Raw genomic sequence first — 26,490 nt, 5'->3', positions numbered from 1 at the left:
TGTCGTTGATGTCCAAATCAAAGCAGGATTCTCCACAAGGACATCATGTAAAAACAGTTATTTGGATTTGAATTGTTGCGTACATAGTTATATACACGAAGGGAAATGTAAACACAGCCTACACCTCCATCGACTGTGCATCTAAATTAAAATAAGTTTGAAGCGAAATAATAAGTATAAATAAGAATAATATGAACTAATGGTGTACAATTACGTTGTATACAACAACAGGTCAGTATGTTGTGTCACTTGTTGTAACTTCCAATGCACTTACCTCTGCACTCTAATGGAGTCCTAACTGTTTTTGAAAAAAGTTCCCCTACTCAAACTATATGAGTCTCTCTGCAACTGTTTTTCAATTTAAGTCTACCTGTTGAGGAAAATAAAGCAGGGTGCAGAATTTCATTGACTTTATCGGGTTAAGATGGGATTATACAATTAAAGAAATAAACGAATAAATAAATAACTCTTCTCTGTGTATAAACCTTTAGCCATTCGCATCAAGAAGCCCATAAAGACCAAGTTCCGTCTTCCTATATTTAACTGGGCTGCTCTGAAGCCCAACCAGATCAACGGTACTGTCTTCAACGATATCGACGATGAGCGCGTGCTTGAGGTGAGTCTCACTTGGCCTACATTCTGCCTTTGAGTTTACTATCAGGAATGTTGAGAGATGTGGAAACACAGACAAAACTGAGCAAACTACTGCACAGTGCCACAGTATGAAACTGGAACCGCTCTGGAACTGTACTGTTAGGGCAATACACAGTGACTTTGTTTCTCTTCATCAAGTGAAAATGCAGATGTTAGGCAGACTTTAAAAGTCTAGAGGGTGGAGCTGGATCCTCCTTTAAGCTTAACCTTTAACCTTAACACTAAAAAAACATTTAACACTTAAAATCATTCAACACACTCGTCTAGCCTGAAACACTCTAGGCTTTTAGGTAGACTAGGCTTTTTTTAAAGTCGCTCTTTCCAGGTAGTCAAGTACTCACTCGTTTTCCATATTCTGCATTAGTGTACAGAATTAACTCCTGATTTATTTTTTAATTTAATGATATTAATCGACTATTTGTAGTCTAGTTACTTGGACTTAGTTGAGAACAGGCAAACATACTGACGCTAATGAATGATAAGGGCATCTGCTACAGTACATATCGTTTCCCATATTGTGTGATCATACTGTGCGTGCAGATTGATGAATTGTTATGCTGGTATATTGGTATTGTGTTTAGGAGCTGGACCTGGAGAAGTTTGAAGAGCTCTTTAAGACTAAAGCCCAGGGACCTGTGGTTGAGCTGTCCTGTACAAAGAGCAAAACCTCCAGTAAGGCCATGAACAAAGTTCAGCTGCTCGATGCTAATCGCTCCAAGAACCTGGCCATCACACTACGCAAGGCCAACAAGAGCACGGAGGAGATCTGTCGAGCCATCCACACGTGAGTAACCGTCTCCAAAGACCGAGAGCTTGTTCTGCTGATGATGAGAGATATTATAATAAACTATTTACACAACAGGAAATAGATGGACACTGGTGTACGAGGGTTTATTAACCAAGTGACATCAACAAATTTATACAGAAGCATTAACGCTACGTAATGAGTATATAAAACAGGGTTGAGTGGAAATAAACATAAACCTGGACCTATTATGCTTTTGCTAGTCGAGGATAAGCTCCACATTTTCTCTCATTAACACACATGATAAAATAAACATTTAGCAAAAGCCTCTTGTAGGATTTACTCTGTAATTTATTATAAAACTGCTTCTAATGTTCAGTTATGCTTTTTCTTTCCCCAGAGATATTTAGCACAAAAAAGATGTGTGAGCTGATTGGAAAAAAAAAAGAACATAAAATCTAAAATCTTATCATTAAAAGTGAACTGAATTTCATCCTATTTCTTTTATCTCTGATATGCAATAAAGTAACAAACAATATCAAGTGCTAAATAATGTTATAATAATATATAATGTAATATAATAACATAATCATGTTATCTGCACTATACATCTGTACCTGAAACTGTACCTGAATTTGTATTTGTTTTTTTTACATAACAGGTTATATAACACTCCTTAATAACAGACTTCTGGCCAGTTCTGAGCTTTTATCTTCCTCCTGGATTACAGCCTTACGTTACGAGACCTGATATTGTGTGGTGATGATTGCAGGTTTGATCTCAAGGCCTTGCCAGTGGACTTTGTGGAGTGTCTGATGCGCTTCCTGCCCACGGAGGCAGAGAGTAAGCTGCTGCGTCAGTACGAGAAGGAACGGCGACCTCTGGAGCAGCTGGCTGAGGAAGACCGTTTCATGCTCCTCTTCAGCAAGATCGAGCGCCTCACGCAGAGGATGAGCATCATCACTTTTGTGGGGAACTTCAACGATAACATTAGCATGCTGACCCCGGTGAGCCAATATACCACTACTACACTAATATTACTACTTATACTACTACTGTGGCCAGTAATACGCCTAATACCACTGCTACTAACACTAATTATTACAGCGAACTACTCCTACTAACACTAACCCTACTACTGCTACTAACACTAATCCCCTCACTCCTATTACAGCGAACTACTCCTACTAACACTAACCCTACTACTGCTACTAACACTAATCCCCTCACTCCTATTACAGCGAACTACTCCTACTAACACTAACCCTACTACACTAATCCCCTCACTCCTGTTACAGCGAACTACTCCTACTAACACTAACCCTACTACTGCTACTAACACTAATCCCCTCACTCCTGTTACAGCGAACTACTACTACTAACACTAACCCTACTACTGCTACTAACACTAACCCTACTACTGCTACTAACACTAACCCTACTACTGCTACTAACACTAACCCTACTACTGCTACTAACACTAATCCCCTCACTCCTATTACAGCGAACTACTACTACTAACACTAACCCTACTAACACTAACCCTACTACTGCTAATAACACTAATTCCCTCACTCCTATTACAGTCAATACTACTTACTTCTACCAACACTAACACGAACACTACTCCTAACACTAACACTGCTACTAACACGAACACTACCCCTAACACTAACACTGCTACTAGCACTGCTACTAGCAATAATTCTGGTATTCTATTATTCCCACTACTACCAGAACTACCACACATACTATTATTTCTACCCCTACTACTTGATTTTATGTGATCATTTTTACAAATAAAGTAAAAAGTGAATTTGTAACTGATTCGTTTACAAAAAAAAAATATGTGCATATGAGCGGATGCCATAATCTTTATTTTCCACAGCAACTCAACGCCATCATTGCTGCTTCAGCGTCTGTGAAGTCTTCTCCAAAGCTGAAGAGAATGCTTGAGGTAGGAGATTTAATGTCATGTATTAAAGCCTTTACCAGACAATACGATGACCAATCTAGTATGTCATGATGAGTAACATGGTTTATCACAATATCATACCTCTGAAGCCTTTTTTCTCCCCCTGTGTCTTTATATAGATCATTCTGGCCTTGGGTAACTACATGAACAGTAGTAAAAGAGGCTCGGTGTATGGTTTCAAGCTCCAAAGTTTGGATCTGGTATGACGAATGTCATGAGTGTGTGACTATAACTTACATGTTTAAATCTCTCCATATTCTGTAATTATCTCGTGTTTGTGTTGTTCAAGCTGCTGGACACAAAGTCTACCGATCGCAAGATGACGTTACTTCACTACATCGCTTTGATAGTGAAGGAGAAATACCCCGAGCTTGCTAACTTCTACAACGAGTTGCACTTTGTGGATAAAGCAGCAGCAGGCAAGTAGACGTATACAAGAATGGAAACGCACGTCTGTGCTGATTTGAGCAATTGAATAGTCATATGATTGGATAAAACCAACTGGGACTATATTGTGTGTAGTGTCTCTGGAGAATGTGCTACTGGATGTGAAGGAGCTGGGAAAAGGAATGGAGCTGATCAGAAGAGAGTGCAGTCTGCATGATCACGCTGTACTCAAGGGATTCCTGCAGGCCAGCGACCTGCCACTGGACAAGCTGCAGAAAGATGCCAAGACCGCTGAGGTAACACACACACACACACACACACACACACACATTCCTGTTACAACCCCTGAGAGGACCTTGCATCAACATTATTATTTAAATGCAATGATAACCTGAATCTAACCTTAACCTCAGTGTCTAAAGACCTTAAGGATCAAAGATTTTTTATAATGGAGATCAGCTAAATGTCCCCACTTAAGGGTAGCGTTTGCATCAGGCCACAGCTTCATATCTAGTCAGCTACAGCGGGGTTCTTTAAATACATGACTGCTGTTTTTATTTGTAGGTCGAGCCGAGAAATTTTCCTTGTGAACAAAATTTGTGAATCTTGCTTCAACCCATTCTGAATATTTACAGAATGAAAAAAAAAAATCGTTTTACTCAGCACCTATTTTCTTTTAACGCTCATACAGGAGGCTTTCAACACTGTGGTGATGTACTTTGGCGAGAGTCCCAAGACAACTCCTCCGTCTGTGTTCTTCCCCGTGTTCGTGCGCTTCATCAAGGCCTACAAAGTACGTTCAGCTTTAATTCTGTCTCACGCATACACACACACACACAGCACCTGCACTCATACAGGACTTATTATATTATAAATTACACAGTGTAAAAAAAAAAACAATTAGAAATCCTGCTAGAAGTCTGAGGAAGTGAGTCTTTCTGACAGCTCCTGGGAGTTTAATGAGTCAGTTCGTGTTCTGGTTGTAAATGCACGTTGATAGTGTAGTGTAGAAAGATGTGAGCAGGTTGTGAGGGTGAGGGAAGGAGAATGACCGATGAATAACAGGAAGATGCAGCTGCATTTAGTTAAGAGAGCACTGGCTGTGTTTAGGCTAGGCTTGAGCACTCTCCGCTCTGACCCGGACACACACACGTACACACGCCTGTTCCTCACATTGTCCTTCACGTGGATTTATGGATCTGCATGAGGAAACGGTCAGCCTCGGGGTCTGTGTTGCGTGCGTGTGTGTTTGTACATATTTAGAAGTACAATTATAATGCTCTGATTTTTTTTCTTGGAATATCCGCTTAGACTGTTCGGACCATAAAGTGGTGTAAACTATTAAAGCTGGACTTCTGCAACGATGTTTATTAATGTTTGTGTGTGTGTGTGTGCGTGTGTGCTTTCAGGATGCAGTTGCGGATAACGAACAGAGGAAGAAACAGGAGGAAGCTATGAGGGAGAAACTGCTTGCTCAGGAGGCCAAACAGCATGACCCCAAGGTATGACATTCTAACTTCCATCACACCCACACCCACACACACACACACACACAGAAATCTTAAAATGAAACATGAATAATGAGGTAAAATTTTAGCTATTTTGTAATAGTATTTTTTCGTGATAATAAAATCTTACCCTGGTTCAGGCATTTGTATTATTGCTGTAGTATTTCCATCACCACAGGTTTCTATGATACGGAGTGACCGAGGTCAAATTGTTCCTAATAAAGTGGCCAGTAAGTCGTGGAGACGGACCCTGTGTAGAAAGCCTGTGCTTTGTTTCCTTTAGGTGCAAGCTCAGAAGAAGAGGCAGCAGCAGCACGAGCTCATCTCCGAGCTGAGACGGCGACAGGCCAAAGACCACCGTCCGGTCTACGAGGGTAAAGACGGAACAATCGAGGACATCATCACAGGTGGGAAACATAGGACTACAAATCCCATCATTCCCAGCTCCAGGATCACTGTGGTGGTGCTGGGCTCCTCACAACACCAGTGCACTATCTGTTATGCTACGCAGTGTCCTCTACATCCAAGTGAACAATACTGATACACTGGGATCAAACTGGGATCAAATCCATTCTCAGGGAACAAATCTAGGCACACACACACACACACACACACACACACACACACACACACACACACACACGGCCAGCACAACATGGACCTCTACACATGTGCAATCGATAACCAAGTCCCTTACTGATGAAGATTAAGGCAGCAAAAGTAGTTCAGTATAGACTTCCACTGTCACTGCGATCAAAAGGGAAGAATTAATCTCATCTAATGCTTTTGTTTAGTCTAAACCAGTCCAAATGTTTTGTCTGTGTCTCTTAAATCCTAGTAAGTAATAACAAAAGTACTAAAAGCAAGCACTAATACAAAATTTTTCCTCCAGACACAAATTCGACTCACACAGGCTAAAGTTTACCTCAGCTCTTGTGTTACTACTTTATTAGATGCTAATTCCATATATGACAGAACCCATTGTAGTTCCTTAAGCCAGTACTACTTTTATTAACCAAGAAGTAGAAGGGAAACTGATATTCATTAGAAAACATGCTTGTTAAACGGTTCAGCCAAGTCATTAGCTGGTTTCCATGCATGGTGTCCACATTCTCTCTCCAATTTTGAAATCAAGAAGAGTTTAAAAACGCTAAAATAATCTTACAAACCAGAATCATTTAGCAGCCAGTAAAGCCTCGACCTCCACAAAGCCCTGATCTTGTGTAAGGAATAAGATACTAGGGGCATGCTGTTATAGGGCGATAATGAGGGGGCTGGTATGATGTGACAGGACTCCTTTTACCACCATGAAGATGATTATTATTCAATAACACATGAAAAAATATTTTATTCCACTTATGGTCTTACAGTAATTTAAGAATTAAGTGTTCATGTAAAGTGGTTCCTGTTATCACTTATGTTATAGCAGCTCCCATTGCTAGCTTTTATTTTCCTCTCAAAGTCAATAAGACCTAAACATACAGCTCCGAAAGACTTCCTATGATTGAAAACAAATAAACAGCTTTACATCTGACTGTTAATAAGCCGTGTGAACAGGCGGTGTAGAAATGATTAAGACAAACACTTTTGATTTGAAATCCAGCCAAAACTACGGAGCTGCTCGTTTAGAAAATTAAATCATCACCGTCTGTCCATTCGATCAACAATGTTGTGGTAGTGTGAGCTGATGCTTAACTGGCTGACGATGCTTTATCGAGGAGTAATGGTCGTTTACAGGAACGTGAACTGAAGGTTTGGCTCTCTTTAGGAGCACACGATCATAAATCAGCTCTAACGTTTGTTCTAACCTCCCTTCCCTCCCATCAGCGTTGAAGAGTGTGCCGTTTACAGCGCGCACGGCCAAGCGGGGCTCACGCTTCTTCTGCGACACCAACCTGTATGATGAGTCCAACTGCTAGCCCCTTCCTAAGCTCCCTCTCAAAACCTGTCCCAAATTCAGAAGGTTCAGATCTTTTTTTTTTCCCTCCCTTTAAAAAACCTGCATGCCGTGGGACACGTGCATGAGACACCTTTTTCTCCACAGAACACCAGCAAGCACTCCTTTACTAATCTTCAGTCTGTAGGGATGAAAGGTGTTGGTCTGGGATCAGTTATATGGATGATGATGATGACGATGAACTGATCCTGGGTCAGACCTCTGAACTAGGCTTTCCATCCTACGGTTTCAATGCTAATACATAAATAAATGAATTAAAACCGGCCGTGTAGCTGAGGTAGCAAAATAGTGGACTGGAGGTAGTGATGAGGAAGATGGAGCTAATCCTTATAATATTTAAAGCTGCAGTTTGTAATCCTTGGTATATTTCAAGGCACAGTAATCATGGGGTTTCATAAATACCTCAGATATACTATTGTCATTACCAATCTGGCACATTTATTTGTTTAAGGCTCCTTTTTAATTTGATCTGATCTGGAAATTCGCTCCACAATACAAACTCACAGCTACATCATGTGCCTAAGGTGTGACAATGCAACTATAGCAGCATATATATATATATATATATATATGTATATGTATATATATATATATATATATATATCTCTGGACAATTAAACAGCTCTAGCCACTAGAGGGCAGTATCTAAAGGCTGTAAACACATGGACACGCACCGTTACTTTCCCCTAATAATCTTATGTTTAAAAGTAGCTCCTAATCTGGAACATCCAGAATTACAATATATTAAACAGAACTTTTCAGAGACAGCTTTAGTCCGTTAGTCACATTGTGCTAAACTTCTATGACATTTTATATTGGTGTAACGTCATGCATCACCAGTCTTATTCATTTTTTTCTTACAATTGGAGCAAAAAAATCCATTATACACGCGAGTAGATTGCAAAAGTGAGTGGAGTCGAGACTTGTCAAAGTTTTCACGAACAATTACGTCACCTCTCGCAGTAGAAGCTGTAAATGTACGTTTCTGAAACGTTTGGATGGAAAAATAGCTGAATGAATGAGAAGGGAAATGGGATGTTCTTGTTCTTTGAACGGACCAGCAAAAGCCTTTTCATGGGGACTCTGGTGAATAGACTGATGCGCTGTATTTCTCCTCAAAAACAAACAAATACTTTAATCAAACTTCACTAGTGTTGCTAAACCGTAATGATAAAATACAAGCGCAACAGTCGATCTTGCCGTGTCACCCAATGAGATTTGGCATTTGCGAAAGTCCTTACAGTTTCACTTCTCCTAACATGCTCATGTTATATCACTGGCTGTGTCTCAATCAGCTGACAAACTCCACAGGTAGTGAATCAGTACACACGACTGCAGGCACTGGTTAGGACAAATTACACCGATGACTCGATTTCAGTTGGTCAATGTTAAAAAAACAACAACAATCTGTTCGTTTAATCACACACTTGTGAGCAAAATCGTAGGCTAGCTGGTAGATATAAAGTCATCTTTTTACAATTTACAATTTCAAGCTACTACCGTTTGCAGATAAAGTTGGACGAGAGTCCGTCTGCCTTTTTTTCCCCAAGCTGAAAGGCTTCAGAAAATTGCAGAATTTTTCTTTCTTTAGTTACTTAAGAGAGTGAATGTTACCGAGAGAGACAGACAGCCCTTAAAATGTCCCGACTCCTTGATCAGTGCCCTGACTAGTGAACCAGAGCTATTTGAGACGCAGCCATTTTCTGTCATTTATCCTGACACCTCACTAACTAAGTTCCTCCTACATTTCCAACAGAGCAGAGGACCGAGCTGAGTAAATGTGGGCCTTTACTAAATGGAGGGTAAGAAGGGCAACACTGCATCTGGCAGAAATGCTTTGCAGCTGTATCAATGTGCCCGATATTCAAAAGCACTTTGTTTTTAAGTGCTTGAATATTTTGTGGAGTCACTTGCTTTGCTTTGTATTATGAAGAATCATCATCAAACCTTCATCAGGGTTTCTGATGAAGAATATAATTTATCAGAAACTCTGATGAGGTCCAAGAAACCTGAAGCTATTTTAAAGTTGATGGAATTAGAACAAGAAAAGCTTTTTTTTATTTATTTATTTATTTTTTAGAAAGCTGGTCCTGTCTGTCCCTGTTGCATGGAACATTAACATGTCTGCAGTGTCGCTGCTCATGATTATAGCTTGCATGCAGAGTTCTGGTGTTCAGCAAGTTCTACACATGACTTCAATATAAAATTGCTGATTTTAATCACGGAGATCTTCAGGGTGATTTATTTTCACTTTCTAAAAGCCTCCCAAGAGCTTGCTGATCGCTTGGACATGTTACATTGCAGTATATGTACCGATGCTGTGTGTGTGTTTGTTCTGGATACAGATGTTATGATCGAGTTGATATTTCATTTATAGAGTTATGATGGAATTATTTAGATGATAGAGTTGATATTTCAATATAGTAATTTGTTAACGATTACAGTTGCTTATTGTTTAACTTTTTTTTTTAACTACAAGCAACTTTTTTTTATTTCCTGTAGAATATTTCCTGTTATCGCTTACAGTACAGCAACTATATATATATAAAAAAAAATCAGCTACAATAATGTTAAGGAGAAACAACACAGGAACAGTTACAGAGTCACAGACACTGGATTCCCCCCGAGACGACTTTAGTACCTGTAGTGTTCAGCGCTTCTTTAGAAACACCTTCTGACCAATCAGATTTGAGAATTCACCAGCACTGTGTTATGAAGCACCAGAATTAGTGCATGGACTTCACGTTATATCTTCATGTTCTCCTCGAAAAGCCAAATACGAACAACAAATAGCGATTGTTACAACAGGTTTAGTCTTTTTAAAGAATGTTATTGTAATTATTAAGCAGTTGCATGCCAACAACTACAACCGATTTTTTAAAATATTAGCTCCTTATTTCAAGACAGTTTTGTGCCACCCAGTTAACCGGAGTGTTCCCTGCTCTAACTGTGTCCCTTCCCCACCCGCAGATCTCCGAAGCCAGCCGTTCCTGCGAGCTGACGCGGTGATCCGAAACGGGTGGAAGCGACCCTAAAGACCCTCCCTGACCCCTCTCCACCCTGCGCTTATCTCCCTGCACCTCACAGTGACGGAGCATAGACCAGGACCAAAGCAAACGCCGTTTGTTTTATAACTGAGCAGGCGAGTCCTTTATTTATTTATGGAAATCTCATCCTTTTTGGAAAGAGGAGTCTCTCCCTGTCTCTCAGCAAGGCTACAAAAGCACAGACTTTTAAAAGTTCCCACCCTTTCCTTTTACTCACACGTGTATCCTAAAACACACGAAGCGCGCGTGTTTGTGTGTGTGTGGCCTTGTTGGGGTGAAAAAGAAAAGACATTTCCTGGTGAATGGTGTGGGTGTGTGTGAGTGAGAGAGAGGACACACACACACACACACACACACACACACACACAGCCAGCACAACATGGACCTCTACACATGTGCAATCGATAACCAAGGCTCTTACTGATGAGGAGCGATACGTCCGACATCTCCACCTTTTTTTTTAAATTCCTCCCTGTTTCACAACAGCATGATTATTAACATCAGATGGTGAAGCTCGACAGACCAAGTCTTATTCCAGTTTGTAAAAAAAGTGCCTTTTTTCCATCGAGACAGTATTATTTCCTTTAAAATTTAACCAATACATATGTTAGATGTTTAATTTTGTACTGATCCTTTTTTTTTGTATGTATAACATTAGATGTTCTGTAAATAGCCAATTATCTTGAAGTACAGTACGTCGTCTTATGGATTTCAAGCAGACAGCTTTGCTTATTGAGGACCTGTGTTATTTTACCAGGCATCTATGTGCCTTGCATGGTTAATACTAAGATAACATCAGTTCTGTCTGTCTGTATATACTGGTTTTAAATGACTTCTTTTGTCTTCTGAAACCACTAATGTGCTCCTGGGATTGAAGGCTGACTTGACTTGAAGCTACAGGCTGCATGTTACACATCCAGGTGGTTATTTTTGTAAAAAAAAAAAAAAAGAAAAAGGGGAAAAAAAAAAAAAGTAGTGTTTTACATAACGCAGGGGTGCCAATATTTATAGTTTAGCCATACCATTTAAGATTTTTTTTTTAATCGAAGATGTCAGAGCTCCGAAATCATTCCAAAATGTATCGTTAAATTGTTTTCCTTTTAGTTGGTGTGTTGTTTTTTTTGCTAGCCATCATGGCACCTCTGTATTGTGTATCTTTGTGGAGAAAAACTCCTGCATCATGAAGTCGACACTGCTTTCCACTACCGCTTCATACCAAAGAAGAGAAGGATTAGGATTTCTTCCTAAACAGCAGTTATCAGCATTTAACTGGTTTGTAGGAGTTTTGACGATCCTCTATTAGGGCTTTATTGTGAAGATTAGGCTTCCTTTTGCACTAGTCAGAACTAATACACTACATTCTGCCATTAAGGTGCAGGACAGAACAGAAGCAACACTAGACCTTGTGCTGTGGGTCTCTTAAATATTTAATGTTTTTATTTTTGTTTTTTTTTTCATACAGAAACTGTATCATTCTGAATGTGTGACCTTGCAGCATCCCTGTTATCAGCTTTAGCCATTAAACTTGTCAAAGGAAGCACAAATAAAAGTCAGACGCTCCGGAGCGCCAGTGTGTCTGAGATTTCACTCATGAAGATGGAAAAGGAGCTGTTTGTAATGTTTGTAGTGCCTCTGGTGGCTGTAAGAAGAACTGCGTTTTATTTTTTAATAGGCTATTGTTTAAAAAAAAAAAAAAAATCATAAAGTTTCCTCAACCTTAAAATAAATATCACTTCACCATTTTAAAGGAGTTTATAGTAGTTTGTACAACAGATTAGTTGATTTATTCTATAACACTGACTACATTTCTGAGCAGAAATATATTAAAAACTCATGAGCACTAATGTTGGCTGAATAGCCAGTAAGCGAAACACTATTGTATTGAGTTCGGGCCCCTTTTGAACATCCGAGTTAAACTCTGGGTTTTTTCGATTTGTCAATATTTTGAATTGTAAGTTTTCTATGGTATCGTTCCAAACTCCTGATGACTTCTAGTTATAAAAGAAAAAAAAAAGTACACGTTTCAAACAGCACCTTCAGTCATAATTTCCCTTTCAGTCGCAGAACCAGAAGCCACGTCTTTTTCTGTACACACTGATTTTATTTCAGAATTATAACAATATCCGTTACTTTTCTGTAGTTTATGAAGTTCTCCAGCAAAAAAATAGTGAAACGTTACTCTGTCTCTCCAAAAGAAGGGCTGAGCCACCATGCATTTCTACTATAAAAAGCAGTTTAATTATTCTGCATATATAAAAAGAAAAAAATTATAATTAAAACAATAAACGAGGAGTACCGGAACGGCTGTAGCTTTGTGTGTAAGCAGTTTATGATTAAAAACAAACAAACAAACAAAAAAACAAGGACTTCAGACATCACTAAATTACATGGATGGTTTACAAATGAAGCAGAAGGTGGATGCTGAGTGAACACTTAACATGTTACCTTTGTGTTACATGCATTAGTCTGTGGAGAAGTTCACTTTCCAACAGGTAGCAGCGAGGCAGTGAGTCTGGGCAGGAGGGCAACAGAGTCTGTAAGACTCTCACACACACGCACACGCGCACACACACACACACACACAGCAGAATGCACTTACAGAGCTTTTTTTTTTTTTTTTTTAAAGAAAATGTTACTGCACTATTAAAAGCAAAAAAAAAAAAAAATTAAAATAAAATAAATTTAAAAATGAAAGATTTCAGTTCCCATCAAAGAGAAGAAGTGGTCTGCAAAATCACTCCTGTGAAAAAAATCCCTTTAACGATCCGTTCCTCGTTTTTGTCCTCGTGGTCCCGGATCTCCTGGAAGACGCATCAACAGTCTCTTTTTCTTTCCTAATCCAATCGAATCATTTCCATGGTCTGCTGAGACACTCGCATCCACACGGGCCACAAAATACACATCCTGGAATGTTCTTGTTTAGAAAAAAAAAATGTTGTTTCACTTTCAACACTTTCATTCATTCATTCCTTCATCTTCAATCTCTAAAAGCACTGGGCGAGTTCCAACCTGCTTGTATTTCCTTCCTGCGTACATGTCACACACTCGTGTTAAAATGGATATGATGGAAATAGATACAAAATCAAATCTGTGCAATGGGTAAGACAAATCTGCCTGACACACACACACCCAGACCTCTCTCTCCTCCAGTCAGTCCTCCAGCAGCACCAATACGCATACGAACAGATCTGGTACCATCATAGGGATTGGGCTTGAGCCCGCCCCCTCCTCTCCCTTACTTGTTCACTGACGACACACACACACAAAAAAAAAAATAGATCTTGGCTATTTCCTTGACTTCTATACAATTCTTAAAAAAAAAAAAAAAGGAAAAATAAACCCAAAACAATTCCATAGCTGTTACGGTTGTTTGCGTTCTCATTTAGCACAGAGGTAGAAGCTACATGGAGGGGTAAGAGAGAGGGAGAGAGAGACAGAGAGGGAGGGGGAAGGAAGGATCGCTAAGTGAGTAAAGGTCTTTTTTAAAAAAAAAAAAAAAAAAAAAAAATGTGGGCATAGAAAAATGTTTTTGTTTTTTTTCTGACCGAAAGAATAAAATATAATACTGCAATCACATACAAAAGTAGTCCTTCATTTTTTTTTCCTTTTTTTTAACATTTTTGTACAGTGTTCTCGCTCTCTTGTTGCTTTTCTTCCGATGTTGTAAAGGCATGAGGGCCTTTGGGTGGGCAGGTAGGTGGGTGAGTGGGCAGACAGGTCGGCACAGCTTGGTGCAGGCAGCTCTATGCCAGCGGGTCGCCCATGTCCTCATCACCTGCAGACAGCAGCTCTTTCTTCTCGTCCGTACTGGCCAGAGAGTTGCGGCTGTTGTGGGCGCCCATGTAGAGCGTAGCATACACCGGGTTGGTGAAGTTCGTGGGCTGGAGGCGGGGGTGAAAAGGCAGACAGTGCGGTTAGGGCACAGTGACATAGCTACTTACACAGAAGTACTGTAAGACGTAAGGGAAATCTCAGGATCATAAGCTCCGCCCCCAGTGACATTAATGCTAGATTTGATTAGAAGCTGGGGGGGGGGGGGGGTGTTTTACAAAGAAAACACTCCTTCGGCTCGGAGTTCTCGTTCAAGGATTTGGGATGATATCTGAGTTCAAGAAGCGACAACAGTACAGTGACAAAAGAATCTCACACCCTGAGTACTGGTTTCCTTTGTTCCTTAATAGTCTAATAACTTAAACAGCTTAAACTAAGACACCGTGTCAGACTCTACGGGACGACCCTTAGCATTGGTCATTGCAGGAAATGACTGCTACAAACTCATCATCATCTCTGTCATAAACATCAAACACCCAGTGAAACCTTGTTACACACAGAAAATTGGCAGTCTTTGGCTCGTTGCTAAAATTCACACCGACACAAATCTATAAAGGGAATCTGTTTGTGGCAGGAGATGATGATCACCTTGTCTGGGTCCAGAGTGAAGTCTGAGTCTAGTAGCTCTCCGGCATCATCATCAGGCTCTCCCTCATAGATCTTATACGCAGGGTTCCCGATTTCTACATTCATAGCCCCGTTGGTCATCCTCTGGTGCTGGAATCCCTTAGCACTACACACAAACACACACACACACACACACACACAGTTAGAATATATTCAAAAAGCACATTTCTACCTAACAGTTGGCCTAAGAATACACACTTTACACAATGTTGAGGAGGCCTGGACCCAAACTAGTCACAGACGTCTACCACACACACACACACACACACACACACAATCACTTTGAAAGAAGATCCAGTAGCTTTCAGATGAACACTGCCAGAGGGTGTGTCCACGCTGCTGGCTCAGAAAGCTGGATATCCACAGGACAAAGACCGACTACAGATCAGCTACAGCACACAAGCACAACACCACTACGCACTCGCACCGACACACACGCACAGGACAGCAAGGACACAGACAAACAGAACACAGCTCAGCGCTGCATCCAGCCAGTCCATGTAAATCGGCCGTCAGCGAACACAGCTGACTGACACTTCTTACACGCCGTCTAGGCAGAAGCACAGGAACACCACGGCACAGAAACGGGAGAGGGAGAGAAATGGAGAGTAAGAGAGAAAGTAAGAAAAGCACACAGATGGGCTGGTAACACTGTGAAGGAAGGATGAACAGATGGACATGTGGAAAATGGAGGCCTGCTGTTAAAGAGTTAGAGTTACCGCAAACATCTGGAGCTGGGCTTGGCCCGCCTCAAAGACCTGGGAGACAGAGACACACAGTTACCCCCCACACACACGAGAGAGAGAGAGGGCGAGGGAGAGAGAGAGAGAGAGGCAAGTAGATACAAGTTAGGAATAAATAGATAAGAATCAATAAATAGATCAATAGACAGTGAGACCAAAAGACAGAGAGACAGACACAGAGAGAGACAGACAGACAGACCGACCAGCTCACCAACAGACTGGTAGATTGACCAAAAGACAGACAAAGAATTTTGGAAAAGCCTTTAAAATAACCTTTTAGGACTTAGGATATCTAATCTTTTTTAATGTGTCCCCTAATCAGAAAGTCCAAACAGAAAGCCCTAAAGCAAGCGAACGCTCAACCATTCAAAAAACCTCAAGGAGCCCAATTTCCAAGAGAGCCAGTGTCAGACAGACAGACAGACAAAGAGAGACAGATAGAAAGACAAGGCAGCAAAAGACAGACAGACAGAGGAGAGAAAGGTGTGTGTGAGAGAGATTCTCTGTGTAGTCTAAAAGAAAACCTGACTGAGTGAGTGAATGTATGACTGGGCAGAATACAGTGAGTGAATGTGTGACTGGGCAGAATACAGTGAGTGAATGTGTGACTGGGCAGAATACAGTGAGTGAATGTGTGACTGGGCAGAATACAGTGAGTGAATGTGTGACTGGGCAGAATACAGTGAGTGAATGTGTGACTGGGCAGAATACAGTGAGTGAATGTGTGACTGGGCAGAATACAGTGAGTGAATGTCATTCAGCTCTCAGTGTGAGTGAATGAGAGTGAGTAGGTGAGCAGTGAGTGTGTGCAGTGAGTGTCTGTGAGGGAGTGCAGAGAGTGTGTCTGTGAGGGAGTGCAGAGAGTGTGTCGGTGAGGGAGTGCAGAGAGTGTGTCGGTGAGGGAGTGCAGAGAGTGTGTCTGTGAGGGAGTGCAGAGAGTGTGTCAGTGAGGGAGTGCAGAGAGTGTGTCGGTGAGGGAGTGCAGAGAGTGTGTCGGTGAGGGAGTGCAGAGAGTGTGTCGGTGAGGGAGTGCAGTGAGTGTCTGTGAGGGAGTGCAGAGAGTGTGTCGGTGAGGGAGTGCAGAGAGTGTGTCTGTGAGGGAGTGCAGAGAGTGTGTCAGTGAGGGAGTGCAGAGAGTGTGTCGGTGAGGGAGTGCAGAGAGTGTGTCTGTGAGGGAGTGCAGAGAGTGTGTCTGTGAGGGAGTGCAGAGAGTGTGTCTGTGAGGGAGTGCAGAGAGTGTGTCTGTGAGGGAGTGCAGAGAGAGTGTCGGTGAGGGAGTGCAGTGAGTGTGTCGGTGAGGGAGTGCAGTGAGTGTCTGTGAGGGAGTGCAGAGAGTGTGTCGGTGAGGGAGTGCAGTGAGTGTGTCGGTGAGGGAGTGCAGTGAGTGTGTCTGTGAGGGAGTGCAGAGAGAGTGTCTGTGAGGGAGTGCAGAGAGTGTGTCTGTGAGGGAGTGCAGAGAGAGTGTCGGTGAGGGAGTGCAGTGAGTGTGTCGGTGAGGGAGTGCAGTGAGTGTGTCTGTGAGGGAGTGCAGAGAGAGTGTCTGTGAGGGAGTGCAGAGAGTGTGTCTGTGAGGGAGTGCAGAGAGAGTGTCGGTGAGGGAGTGCAGTGAGTGTGTCGGTGAGGGAGTGCAGTGAGTGTCTGTGAGGGAGTGCAGAGAGTGTGTCGGTGAGGGAGTGCAGTGAGTGTGTCGGTGAGGGAGTGCAGTGAGTGTCTGTGAGGGAGTGCAGAGAGTGTGTCGGTGAGGGAGTGCAGAGAGTGTGTCGGTGAGGGAGTGCAGAGAGTGTGTCGGTGAGGGAGTGCAGAGAGTGTGTCGGTGAGGGAGTGCAGAGAGTGTGTCGGTGAGGGAGTGCAGAGAGTGTGTCAGTGAGGGAGTGCAGAGAGTGTGTCGGTGAGGGAGTGCACAGAGTGAGTCAGTGAGGGAGTGCAGAGAGTGTGTCGGTGAGGGAGTGCACAGAGTGAGTCAGTGAGGGAGTGCAGAGAGTGTGTCGGTGAGGGAGTGCACAGAGTGAGTCAGTGATTGAGGCAGTAATGAACAAACAGACTGAGTACAGCCACTGATTACAAAATGTAAAACCAGTGACTGAGCAGAGTATACAGAGTGACAGAGCAGAGTATACAGAGTGACAGAGCAGAGCAGAGTATACAGAGTGACAGAGCAGAGCAGAGTATACAGAGTGACAGAGCAGAGCAGAGTATACAGAGTGACTGAGCAGAGCAGAGTATACAGAGTGACAGAGCAGAGTATACAGAGTGACTGAGCAGAGTATACAGAGTGACTGAGCAGAGCAGAGTATACAGAGTGACAGAGCAGAGCAGAGTATACAGAGTGACTGAGCAGAGCAGAGTATACAGAGTGACTGAGCAGAGTATACAGAGTGACAGAGCAGAGTATACAGAGTGACTGAGCAGAGCAGAGTATACAGAGTGACAGAGCAGAGCAGAGTATACAGAGTGACAGAGCAGAGTATACAGAGTGACAGAGCAGAGTATACAGAGTGACTGAGCAGAGTATACAGAGTGACTGAGCAGAGCAGAGTATACAGAGTGACTGAGCAGAGTATACAGAGTGACTGAGCAGAGTATACAGAGTGACAGAGCAGAGTATACAGAGTGACAGAGCAGAGCAGAGTATACAGAGTGACTGAGCAGAGTATACAGAGTGACTGAGCAGAGCAGAGTATACAGAGTGACAGAGCAGAGTATACAGAGTGACAGAGCAGAGTATACAGAGTGACTGAGCAGAGTATACAGAGTGACTGAGCAGAGCAGAGTATACAGAGTGACTGAGCAGAGTATACAGAGTGACAGAGCAGAGTATACAGAGTGACAGAGCAGAGCAGAGTATACAGAGTGACTGAGCAGAGTATACAGAGTGACTGAGCAGAGTAGAGTATACAGAGTGACTGAGCAGAGCAAAGTATACAGAGTGACTGAGCAGAGTATACAGAGTGACAGAGCAGAGCAGAGTATACAGAGTGACTGAGCAGAGTATACAGAGTGACTGAGCAGAGTATACAGAGTGACTGAGCAGAGCAGAGTATACAGAGTGACTGAGCAGAGCAGAGTATACAGAGTGACTGAGCAGAGCAGAGTATACAGAGTGACTGAGCAGAGCATACAGAGTGACTGAGCAGAGCAGAGTATACAGAGTGACAGAGCAGAGTATACAGAGTGACAGAGCAGAGTATACAGAGTGACTGAGCAGAGTATACAGAGTGACTGAGCAGAGTATACAGAGTGACTGAGCAGAGCAGAGTATACAGAGTGACTGAGCAGAGTATACAGAGTGACTGAGCAGAGCAGAGCAGAGTATACAGAGTGACTGAGCAGAGCAGAGCAGAGTATACAGAGTGACTGAGCAGAGTATACAGAGTGACTGAGCAGAGTATACAGAGTGACTGAGCAGAGTATACAGAGTGACTGAGCAGAGTATACAGAGTGACTGAGCAGAGCAGAGTATACAGAGTGACTGAGCAGAGTATACAGAGTGACTGAGCAGAGTATACAGAGTGACTGAGCAGAGCAGAGTATACAGAGTGACTGAGCAGAGCAGAGTATACAGAGTGACAGAGCAGAGCAGAGTATACAGAGTGACAGAGCAGAGCAGAGTATACAGAGTGACTGAGCAGAGCAGAGTATACAGAGTGACAGAGCAGAGCAGAGTATACAGAGTGACAGAGCAGAGCAGAGTATACAGAGTGACTGAGCAGAGCAGAGTATACAGAGTGACTGAGCAGAGTATACAGAGTGACTGAGCAGAGCAGAGCAGAGTATACAGAGTGACTGAGCAGAGCAGAGCAGAGCAGAGTATACAGAGTGACTGAGCAGAGCAGAGTATACAGAGTGACTGAGCAGAGCAGAGTATACAGAGTGACAGAGCAGAGCAGAGTATACAGAGTGACAGAGCAGAGCAGAGTATACAGAGTGACTGAGCAGAGCAGAGTATACAGAGTGACAGAGCAGAGCAGAGTATACAGAGTGACAGAGCAGAGCAGAGTATACAGAGTGACTGAGCAGAGCAGAGTATACAGAGTGACTGAGCAGAGTATACAGAGTGACTGAGCAGAGCAGAGCAGAGTATACAGAGTGACTGAGCAGAGCAGAGCAGAGCAGAGTATACAGAGTGACTGAGCAGAGCAGAGCAGAGTATACAGAGTGACAGAGCAGAGTATACAGAGTGACAGAGCAGAGTATACAGAGTGACAGAGCAGAGTATACAGAGTGACAGAGCAGAGTATACAGAGTGACAGAGCAGAGTATACAGAGTGACAGAGCAGAGTATACAGAGTGACAGAGCAGAGTATACAGAGTGACAGAGCAGAGTATACAGAGTGACAGAGCAGAGCAGAGCAGAGTATACAGAGTGACAGAGCAGAGCAGAGCAGAGTATACAGAGTGACAGAGCAGAGTATACAGAGTGACAGAGCAGAGTATACAGAGTGACAGAGCAGAGTATACAGAGTGACAGAGCAGAGTATACAGAGTGACAGAGCAGAGTATACAGAGTGACAGAGCAGAGTATACAGAGTGACAGAGCAGAGTATACAGAGTGACTGAGCGAGTGAATGAATAAGTAACTAAGCAGAGTGAGTGAGTGAGTTAGTGAGTTGAGTGCAATCAGTGCAAAAGCTGTAAAGCTGAGGTGGTATGTGAGCTGAACCTGGTCAGCAAAAAGAGCTGGAGGACTGTATATGTGAGAGACAAAGATGCCCATCTCCTCATCTCGGTGTGGTCATGAAAAGAGCTGCTACTCACCCACGCATTCTCTTCTTATACCACAAGATGGCGCCAACCACCAGCAAAGCCAGTAATAGTATCAACAGCACAGGGATGATCACAGAAAACGCATCTGTGTACAGAGAGAACACTTTAGCGAATGCTCCAGTGGTCCCACCTACTTCAGTGATGATGATTTACACACACACACACAAACTTACTGTTAGAGGAGTCTCCTGAGCCTGTAGAATAAGCAGTGAGCTCACAGCGAAAGCCAATCCAGCCTGAAGGACACCTGCAAGCGTGCACACAAACACATGCATGAGAAACGGTAAAATAAAACATTTGGCCACCAGTTATGACCAACCTTATGATGGCTTATTTACACATTGCTGAAATTCCAGCAGACAGTTTGGTGTGTGAGACCATTTAGGCTGCTATCTTATTAAAGATCTGGCAACCCAGATGATACCATATTACAGTACGTCAGATAGATATACAGCAGTTTTCTTGGGGTTTTTTGTAGAAAGTATAAAAACAAATATTCAAGCAGAAAGGGGACAAAGTGAAAGACATGAGGATGAAAAAAGAAACATTAATACTTCTTACATATTGCTAACTCAAATACGGCACATGCTTAAAATATGGCATTCATTTCTGGGACGTGAGCAACATTTAGGCTACAGATGGTTTTCGTTCCCCTGAGAGTTAAATACATTTATTTATACATTTATTCCTGGGATTATACTGGGATACAAGCAATCAGATTCCTTCTACAGCTGAACTGACACCAGTGTAATTAAATAACCAAGATTGTCAAGGACAGAAAGACACGTCCCAGTGCCATGGAAGACAAGTGCAGTGAACTCTACAGGTCAGGAAATGGAGGAACAGGATGAGTGGCAGATGGAACTGAGATTGCAGACAAGTAGAAAAATTATCAATCATCCATCAGAGGACAGGCGGAGACGAGAACGAGACGAGAGGATGACAGAGTGAAAGAGAGAGAGAGAGAGAGAACTACGGAATGCATGAGAGTGGAGACAAGAGGACAAAGACAGCCCAATGCATCACACACTAGGGGACAGGAACAAGACACAGGACACGCAATCAGGAGAATAAGAGAGGTCTAGACAATGAAGCTGTAAACAGTGTGCATGTGTGATGCAGTCAGTCGTGTACACAAGTGTGCTGTACTTACTTGCAATACGGGAGCATGGTGCGCTGGTCTAACAAACACTGGCCGTTTATGCAGAAGTCTTTGCAGCTGTAGCAGCTGGGCTGAATCTGGTCATTAGCACAGCTACACAAACATTTAGATAACATTAGAACAAACACTAAACACTAATCCCCACTACATTACAGAGTGATAGTGAGTTATAGCCACTGTCGGAGGAAATGGGATTTGTACCTGCATACCACTCCGTCAGAGGAATGAGGGAGACATTTGCCTTGGCCACAGTACATGCACTTGTCCAGGCTGCAGGTGGGGCCGAGGAACTTCGAGGGACAGCGGCAGAGTTTGGTGCCATTCGCTGTCTCAAGGCAGGTTCCTCCGTTCTCACAGAAATTCTCACAGGGGCCTGGAGGAGGAGACGCAAGCATCAGGAAGAGAGAAGAAATGTACTGAAATAGTATAAATGTGGCAGCATTAAATTAAAGGCAGCGTTTAGACAATAAGATGTCCATTTCCCAAATTTCACAACTGCGTGTAGCAGCTGTGATACCTTTTTTTTAAAATCTTTCTTGATGACTAACATGACTAAAAAATAAGCACCGCAGGCCCGTTTAGGGAACCGGGCCTGGACACTCACTGTACTGGCACTGATCTCCCAGGAAGCCCTCATAGCACTGGCACATGGGCTGGTTCCCGAGGCTCACGGTGCAGCTGCCTCCGTTCTGGCAGTAGTCTTTGCATGTGTTCTGGTTACAGTTGGGTCCAGTGAAGCCTGTCGGGCAGCGACACGTAGGGGCACCTACACAACAACGGTGTGAGTATTTATCAGCTTATAGTTAAGCAGTGTCTAGTATCCGTATAGAGTAAGACGCATGTAGTCGAGAAAAGAAGAAGAGACAGTGAGCATGTTCACACACATGCATGCATGACTATATGTAGTGTAGATTGTGTGTGTGTGTGTGTGTGTGTGTGTGTGTGTACCAGTGCGTGATGGAGAACAGGTCCCTCCGTTCTTGCAGTAGTCCCTGCACTGGTCAATCTCGCACCTCTCACCATTGTAGCTAGTCGGGCAGCGACACTTGGGCTGACTGCGAGCGTTCAGGAAACAACTGCCGCCATTCAGACATTGAACATTACACACAGGGGCTGAGAAAGAGAAGTAGTGAGAGACATGAGACAAGCATGACGGATGTTAAGCACCGCTGTGCTAAGATCAGTAACACTAGCTGACGAGGGGTTTGGACAGTATAGGTGTAGTGAGAGCAGTGACAGCACTTACTGACGGGAGCCTGAGTGGCCGGAGGCAGCTCCACACACGTGCCGTTATCAGCCACACGGTCGTTAGGGCAGGTACACACAGGACCACTGGGGCTGAGCAAACACAACCATTCACACTTCTTCCTGTCGCATGGGTTCGCCACTGAAACACATAAGAGTGTTAGACGATGAAAGAAACAGCTGAGTATCACACAGAAAACAGTGAAAGTCTCAACGTGTTCATAAATGTGCTCTCACACACACACTCACCGTCACACACAGACCCGCACATACGGGCACACACAGACCCGCACATACGGGCACACACAGACCCGCACATACGGGCACACACAGACCCGCACATACAGGCACACACAGACCCGCACATACAGGCACACACAGACCCGCACATACAGGCACACACAGACCCGCACATACAGGCACACACAGACCCGCACATGCACGCAAACACAGACCCGCACATGCACGCACACACAGACCCGCACACACAGACCCGCACACACAGACCCGCACACACAGACCCGCACACACAGACCCGCACACACAGACCCGCACACACAGGCACACACACACACAGACCCGCACATACAGGCACACACAAACAGACCCGCACATACAGGCACACACAAACAGACCCGCACATACAGGCACACACAAACAGACCCGCACATACAGGCACACACACACAGACCCGCACATACAGGCACACACACACAGACCCGCACATACAGGCACACACACACAGACCCGCACATACAGGCACACACACACAGACCCGCACATACAGGCACACACACACAGACCCGCACATACAGGCACACACACACAGACCCGCACATACAGGCACACACACACAGACCCGCACATACAGGCACACACAGACCCGCACATACACACACACACAGACCCACACATACAGGCACACACGCACACAGAGACTCACTCTCAGGCTGTTTGTAGCGGTGGTAGAGCACTATGTCAGTGGCGTGATTGATGCCTGTGGTTAGGTTCTCCATTTTGCCTCGGCCAAATTTGTTGACACGGAACACGTAGTTGTTGATGTAGGTAACGCCATAGATGTAGTCCTCAAAGACATCAATGCTGAACGGGTGGAGTAAATCTACAGCACACGCACACACACCGCTATTATAACCACTTGTATGAGATCTTAGTGTTTCTAACAGCACTATTTTACTCAAACAGAGCGAGTGCTACGGTTTTGGCTACTGAACTGTTTTTGACGTTGGACACGGCCACCACAGGGTCTGTGCCATCCAGACGCACGCTGCCGATCACAGACAGTTTAGCGTCAGCCCAGTACAGGCGCTCGTTGAAGTAATCCACTGCCAAACCTGTGCATAGAAGAAATGTGTCGGCACGGTCACAGTCAACGAAAGAAAAAAACGATGAGAACCTTCAGAGTCCCAAACCCTCTGATTACATGATCTAAAATTAATCTCAATAACTTTAAAAATTTTTAAAAATAAATGTCCTTAAAGTTTAAACTACAGTTTATATAACCAGGTATAAACACAACTAGTATCCTGGATGAGAACTAATAGGTACTGATAGAAACTGAGAGATATGATTAGATGCTTGTGCTTGCCTGAGATTTACCAAGTTCTCAGGCTTCCCTGCTTAATAAATAAGATCAGATTAATCGGATCAGACTCACCTGTGGGCCACTGCAGGTTCTCGTGCACCAGCGTCTGCCTCAGGGTCCCGTCCATGGCTGCAGTCTCAATTTTGGGGTGATTTCCCCAGTCTGCCCAGTACATGGTCCTGAGTAATGATATCAATAATCAAGCTGCATCTCCATTGTTTTATGGTGATTTAAACTGCCTAGTTTAAACTAGTCAGCGTGTAAGTTTTGTTCTTAAAACCATCAGTTACTGATAACAAATGGTCTCCTTTAGCATTAGTCAAAGGACATAGTACCCTACATTAATTAGCTTTAAGAGTATTTTGTGTACGCCAACAGCAACAACATTTTCTAGATGTCATCTCACCCTCTTGGAGGATCCACAACAATCGCATACGGCTCATCGATCATGCCTGAGATCAGCGTCTTCCTGTTTTGGCCGCTGATCTGGGCCACCTCGATGACGTCGCGGCCCGAGTCTGTCCAGTACAGGTTCCCAGCCACCCAGTCCACAGCAATGCCTCTGGGTGTCTTCAGACCTGGGATCTGTGACAGAGAGACGATTCGAGGACAACGATTACAATAACGATTACTTCACGTATTTGACAGTCGTACTCCATGTAGCTTCCGCAGTGGACAAGGGGCGGGGCTACCAGGCGCTGGTGCTGTAAAAGCTTTCAAGTGTCCCTTTTCACCCAGGCAGATTGAGTGCTGGTTCAAAGCCAGAGCCTAATTTAGAACCTAATTCTTTTTCGACAGCCAAAGCACCGGCTCTGAACCAGGAAAAGTGGTTCTTAAGTAGCACCGAAACATTGCTGGTCTAGACTTAAGAACCGCCTGCGTCAGGGGCTGGGGGTGGGGCTACTGTGACCAACTAGACAAAAGAGAACGCATTTGTAGGTTTGAGCATAAAAACCATGAACATTAACAGTAAAGCAACATCCGCCATTGTAGATGTTGTGTATGCGTTTGCTGCACTAACGTTGTTGTATAACGTTGTATACAGTGATGCAAGACTTGGCCCTGTGATGGCTCTCTAGCCCATGGAAAGGCAAACCGGTTCTTAGAAGGCTCGCCAGTGGACCAAACTTTGAACCAGCACTCGGGTCTTTCTGGTGGAAAGGCGGCAAAAAAGGCCAACATCTTACATATGTCTTTTAGATAAGCCCACATTGTGTGATAAATTTTTCAACATTAGAAAAATTCAGTGTATTCATTCATCACATTTTGCCGCAGATAATTGTGTGTGTTTGAGCAGACCGTGTGTGCAGGCAGTACGTACCGCGAGGTTGCTGACGGTTCCCTCGCTCTGCCGCGTGTTGCGATGAGAGTTCGACGATGTGCCGGACGATGAAGATGAGGATGTGGAGGGCAGCTGGAAGGAAGAGATGCCACTGGTGTGCCAGTTGGTCCAGAAGATGCGGTTGGTCTTGATGTGCAGGTCCATGGCATCGATGCGCACGTTGGCGTCACCCTGGAAGGTCTGCTCGTACACCGAGTTCGGCATGCCCGGGTCCAGACTGCGGATCTCATTATCATCGGCGATGTAGAGCACCTGCCTGTTGCTATTCAATCCTGACGGAAAGATACAGAGAATGTAACAGGATAAGGCGAGTGTACTGACGTGCAACATTACCTGCAATTTAAACACCTCCCAGTATTCTAAGAGCTTATGATGTTAGAACCGTACATCAGTACCTCTAGAAAAGGAATTAGTTAAGCAACATGTGCAAACAGTATACGTTTATCATGACTTCATAGATCTGAATGGTTTTTATTTCACTGATCTACAATAACAGGGTTTGTCATTAATATCCATTAATGTCTCCTTTTTAAAGCCTACAATAGACAATTATGCCAAAAAATACGCTCGCTACTCAGGTTATTCCGGTAATGTTCTATTATCTTTGCACTTCACTGCGTACCCAAGAGAATATTTGATATTTAGCTACAGACATTCAGTCCCCCAAAGATAAAGACAAGCAATGGCTGTTAATATCAAATATTGAAGATAACAAAACAGCACGAAGGTTGAAGGCACGTAGTAAACGTGACCCTCATGAAGCACTTACCGTCAGCCTTGCAGGTGTCATTGATTTTGGTGAAGTACTTGTGGCAGCTGCACTTGTAAGAGCCCTTGGTGTTGTTACAGATCTGAGAGCACATGCCAAACTGTCTGCACTCGTTCTTATCTGAAAGGAAG

At 43.6% G+C, this 26,490-nt stretch overlaps 2 protein-coding genes across 11 annotated transcripts in view; one reads left to right on the top strand and one right to left on the bottom strand.

Moving 5' to 3' along the window:
* Positions 1 to 11,837, top strand: part of fmnl3 (formin-like 3) — a 49,661-nt gene extending 37,824 nt beyond the window's left edge. For 4 of the 7 annotated variants that reach the window (XM_027144535.2, XM_027144534.2, XM_027144541.2 and 1 more), the window contains 12 exons: positions 492 to 616; positions 1,236 to 1,438; positions 2,172 to 2,406; positions 3,288 to 3,356; positions 3,494 to 3,574; positions 3,664 to 3,793; positions 3,897 to 4,057; positions 4,453 to 4,554; positions 5,171 to 5,263; positions 5,553 to 5,676; positions 7,097 to 7,232; positions 10,197 to 11,837. In XM_027144535.2, coding sequence (XP_027000336.1) covers positions 492 to 616; positions 1,236 to 1,438; positions 2,172 to 2,406; positions 3,288 to 3,356; positions 3,494 to 3,574; positions 3,664 to 3,793; positions 3,897 to 4,057; positions 4,453 to 4,554; positions 5,171 to 5,263; positions 5,553 to 5,676; positions 7,097 to 7,188 — 1,415 coding nt within the window. In that variant the 3' untranslated portion in view covers positions 7,189 to 7,232; positions 10,197 to 11,837. Of the gene's footprint in view, positions 1 to 491; positions 617 to 1,235; positions 1,439 to 2,171; positions 2,407 to 3,287; positions 3,357 to 3,493; positions 3,575 to 3,663; positions 3,794 to 3,896; positions 4,058 to 4,452; positions 4,555 to 5,170; positions 5,264 to 5,552; positions 5,677 to 7,096; positions 7,233 to 8,982; positions 9,029 to 10,196 lie in introns of all 7 variants that reach the window. The other 3 variants (XR_003440383.2, XM_027144536.2, XM_027144537.2) reach the window with 3 other exon arrangements.
* A 516-nt stretch (positions 11,838 to 12,353) lies between these two features.
* lrp1ab (low density lipoprotein receptor-related protein 1Ab) overlaps positions 12,354 to 26,490 on the bottom strand; it is a 116,576-nt gene continuing 102,439 nt past the window's right edge. For 2 of the 4 annotated variants that reach the window (XM_027144513.2, XM_047806924.1), the window contains exons 75-90: positions 26,360 to 26,479; positions 25,570 to 25,862; positions 24,655 to 24,833; positions 24,321 to 24,427; positions 23,878 to 23,997; positions 23,589 to 23,765; positions 22,647 to 22,787; positions 22,349 to 22,513; positions 22,005 to 22,166; positions 21,602 to 21,773; positions 21,392 to 21,493; positions 20,412 to 20,485; positions 20,230 to 20,323; positions 15,451 to 15,489; positions 14,693 to 14,837; positions 12,354 to 14,154 (exon numbers count right to left, since the gene is read on the bottom strand). In XM_027144513.2, coding sequence (XP_027000314.2) covers positions 14,017 to 14,154; positions 14,693 to 14,837; positions 15,451 to 15,489; positions 20,230 to 20,323; positions 20,412 to 20,485; positions 21,392 to 21,493; positions 21,602 to 21,773; positions 22,005 to 22,166; positions 22,349 to 22,513; positions 22,647 to 22,787; positions 23,589 to 23,765; positions 23,878 to 23,997; positions 24,321 to 24,427; positions 24,655 to 24,833; positions 25,570 to 25,862; positions 26,360 to 26,479 — 2,228 coding nt within the window. In that variant the 3' untranslated portion in view covers positions 12,354 to 14,016. The remainder of the gene's footprint in view (positions 14,155 to 14,692; positions 14,838 to 15,450; positions 15,490 to 20,229; positions 20,324 to 20,411; positions 20,486 to 21,391; positions 21,494 to 21,601; positions 21,774 to 22,004; positions 22,167 to 22,348; positions 22,514 to 22,646; positions 22,788 to 23,588; positions 23,766 to 23,877; positions 23,998 to 24,320; positions 24,428 to 24,654; positions 24,834 to 25,569; positions 25,863 to 26,359; positions 26,480 to 26,490) is intronic. The other 2 variants (XM_047806925.1, XM_047806926.1) reach the window with 1 other exon arrangement.

Source organism: Tachysurus fulvidraco, chromosome 23, assembly GCF_022655615.1.
Source record: "Tachysurus fulvidraco isolate hzauxx_2018 chromosome 23, HZAU_PFXX_2.0, whole genome shotgun sequence".
Lineage (NCBI taxonomy): Eukaryota > Metazoa > Chordata > Actinopteri > Siluriformes > Bagridae > Tachysurus > Tachysurus fulvidraco.
Note: the sequence above shows the minus strand (reverse complement) of the source record. Positions and strands in the feature narration are given on the sequence as shown.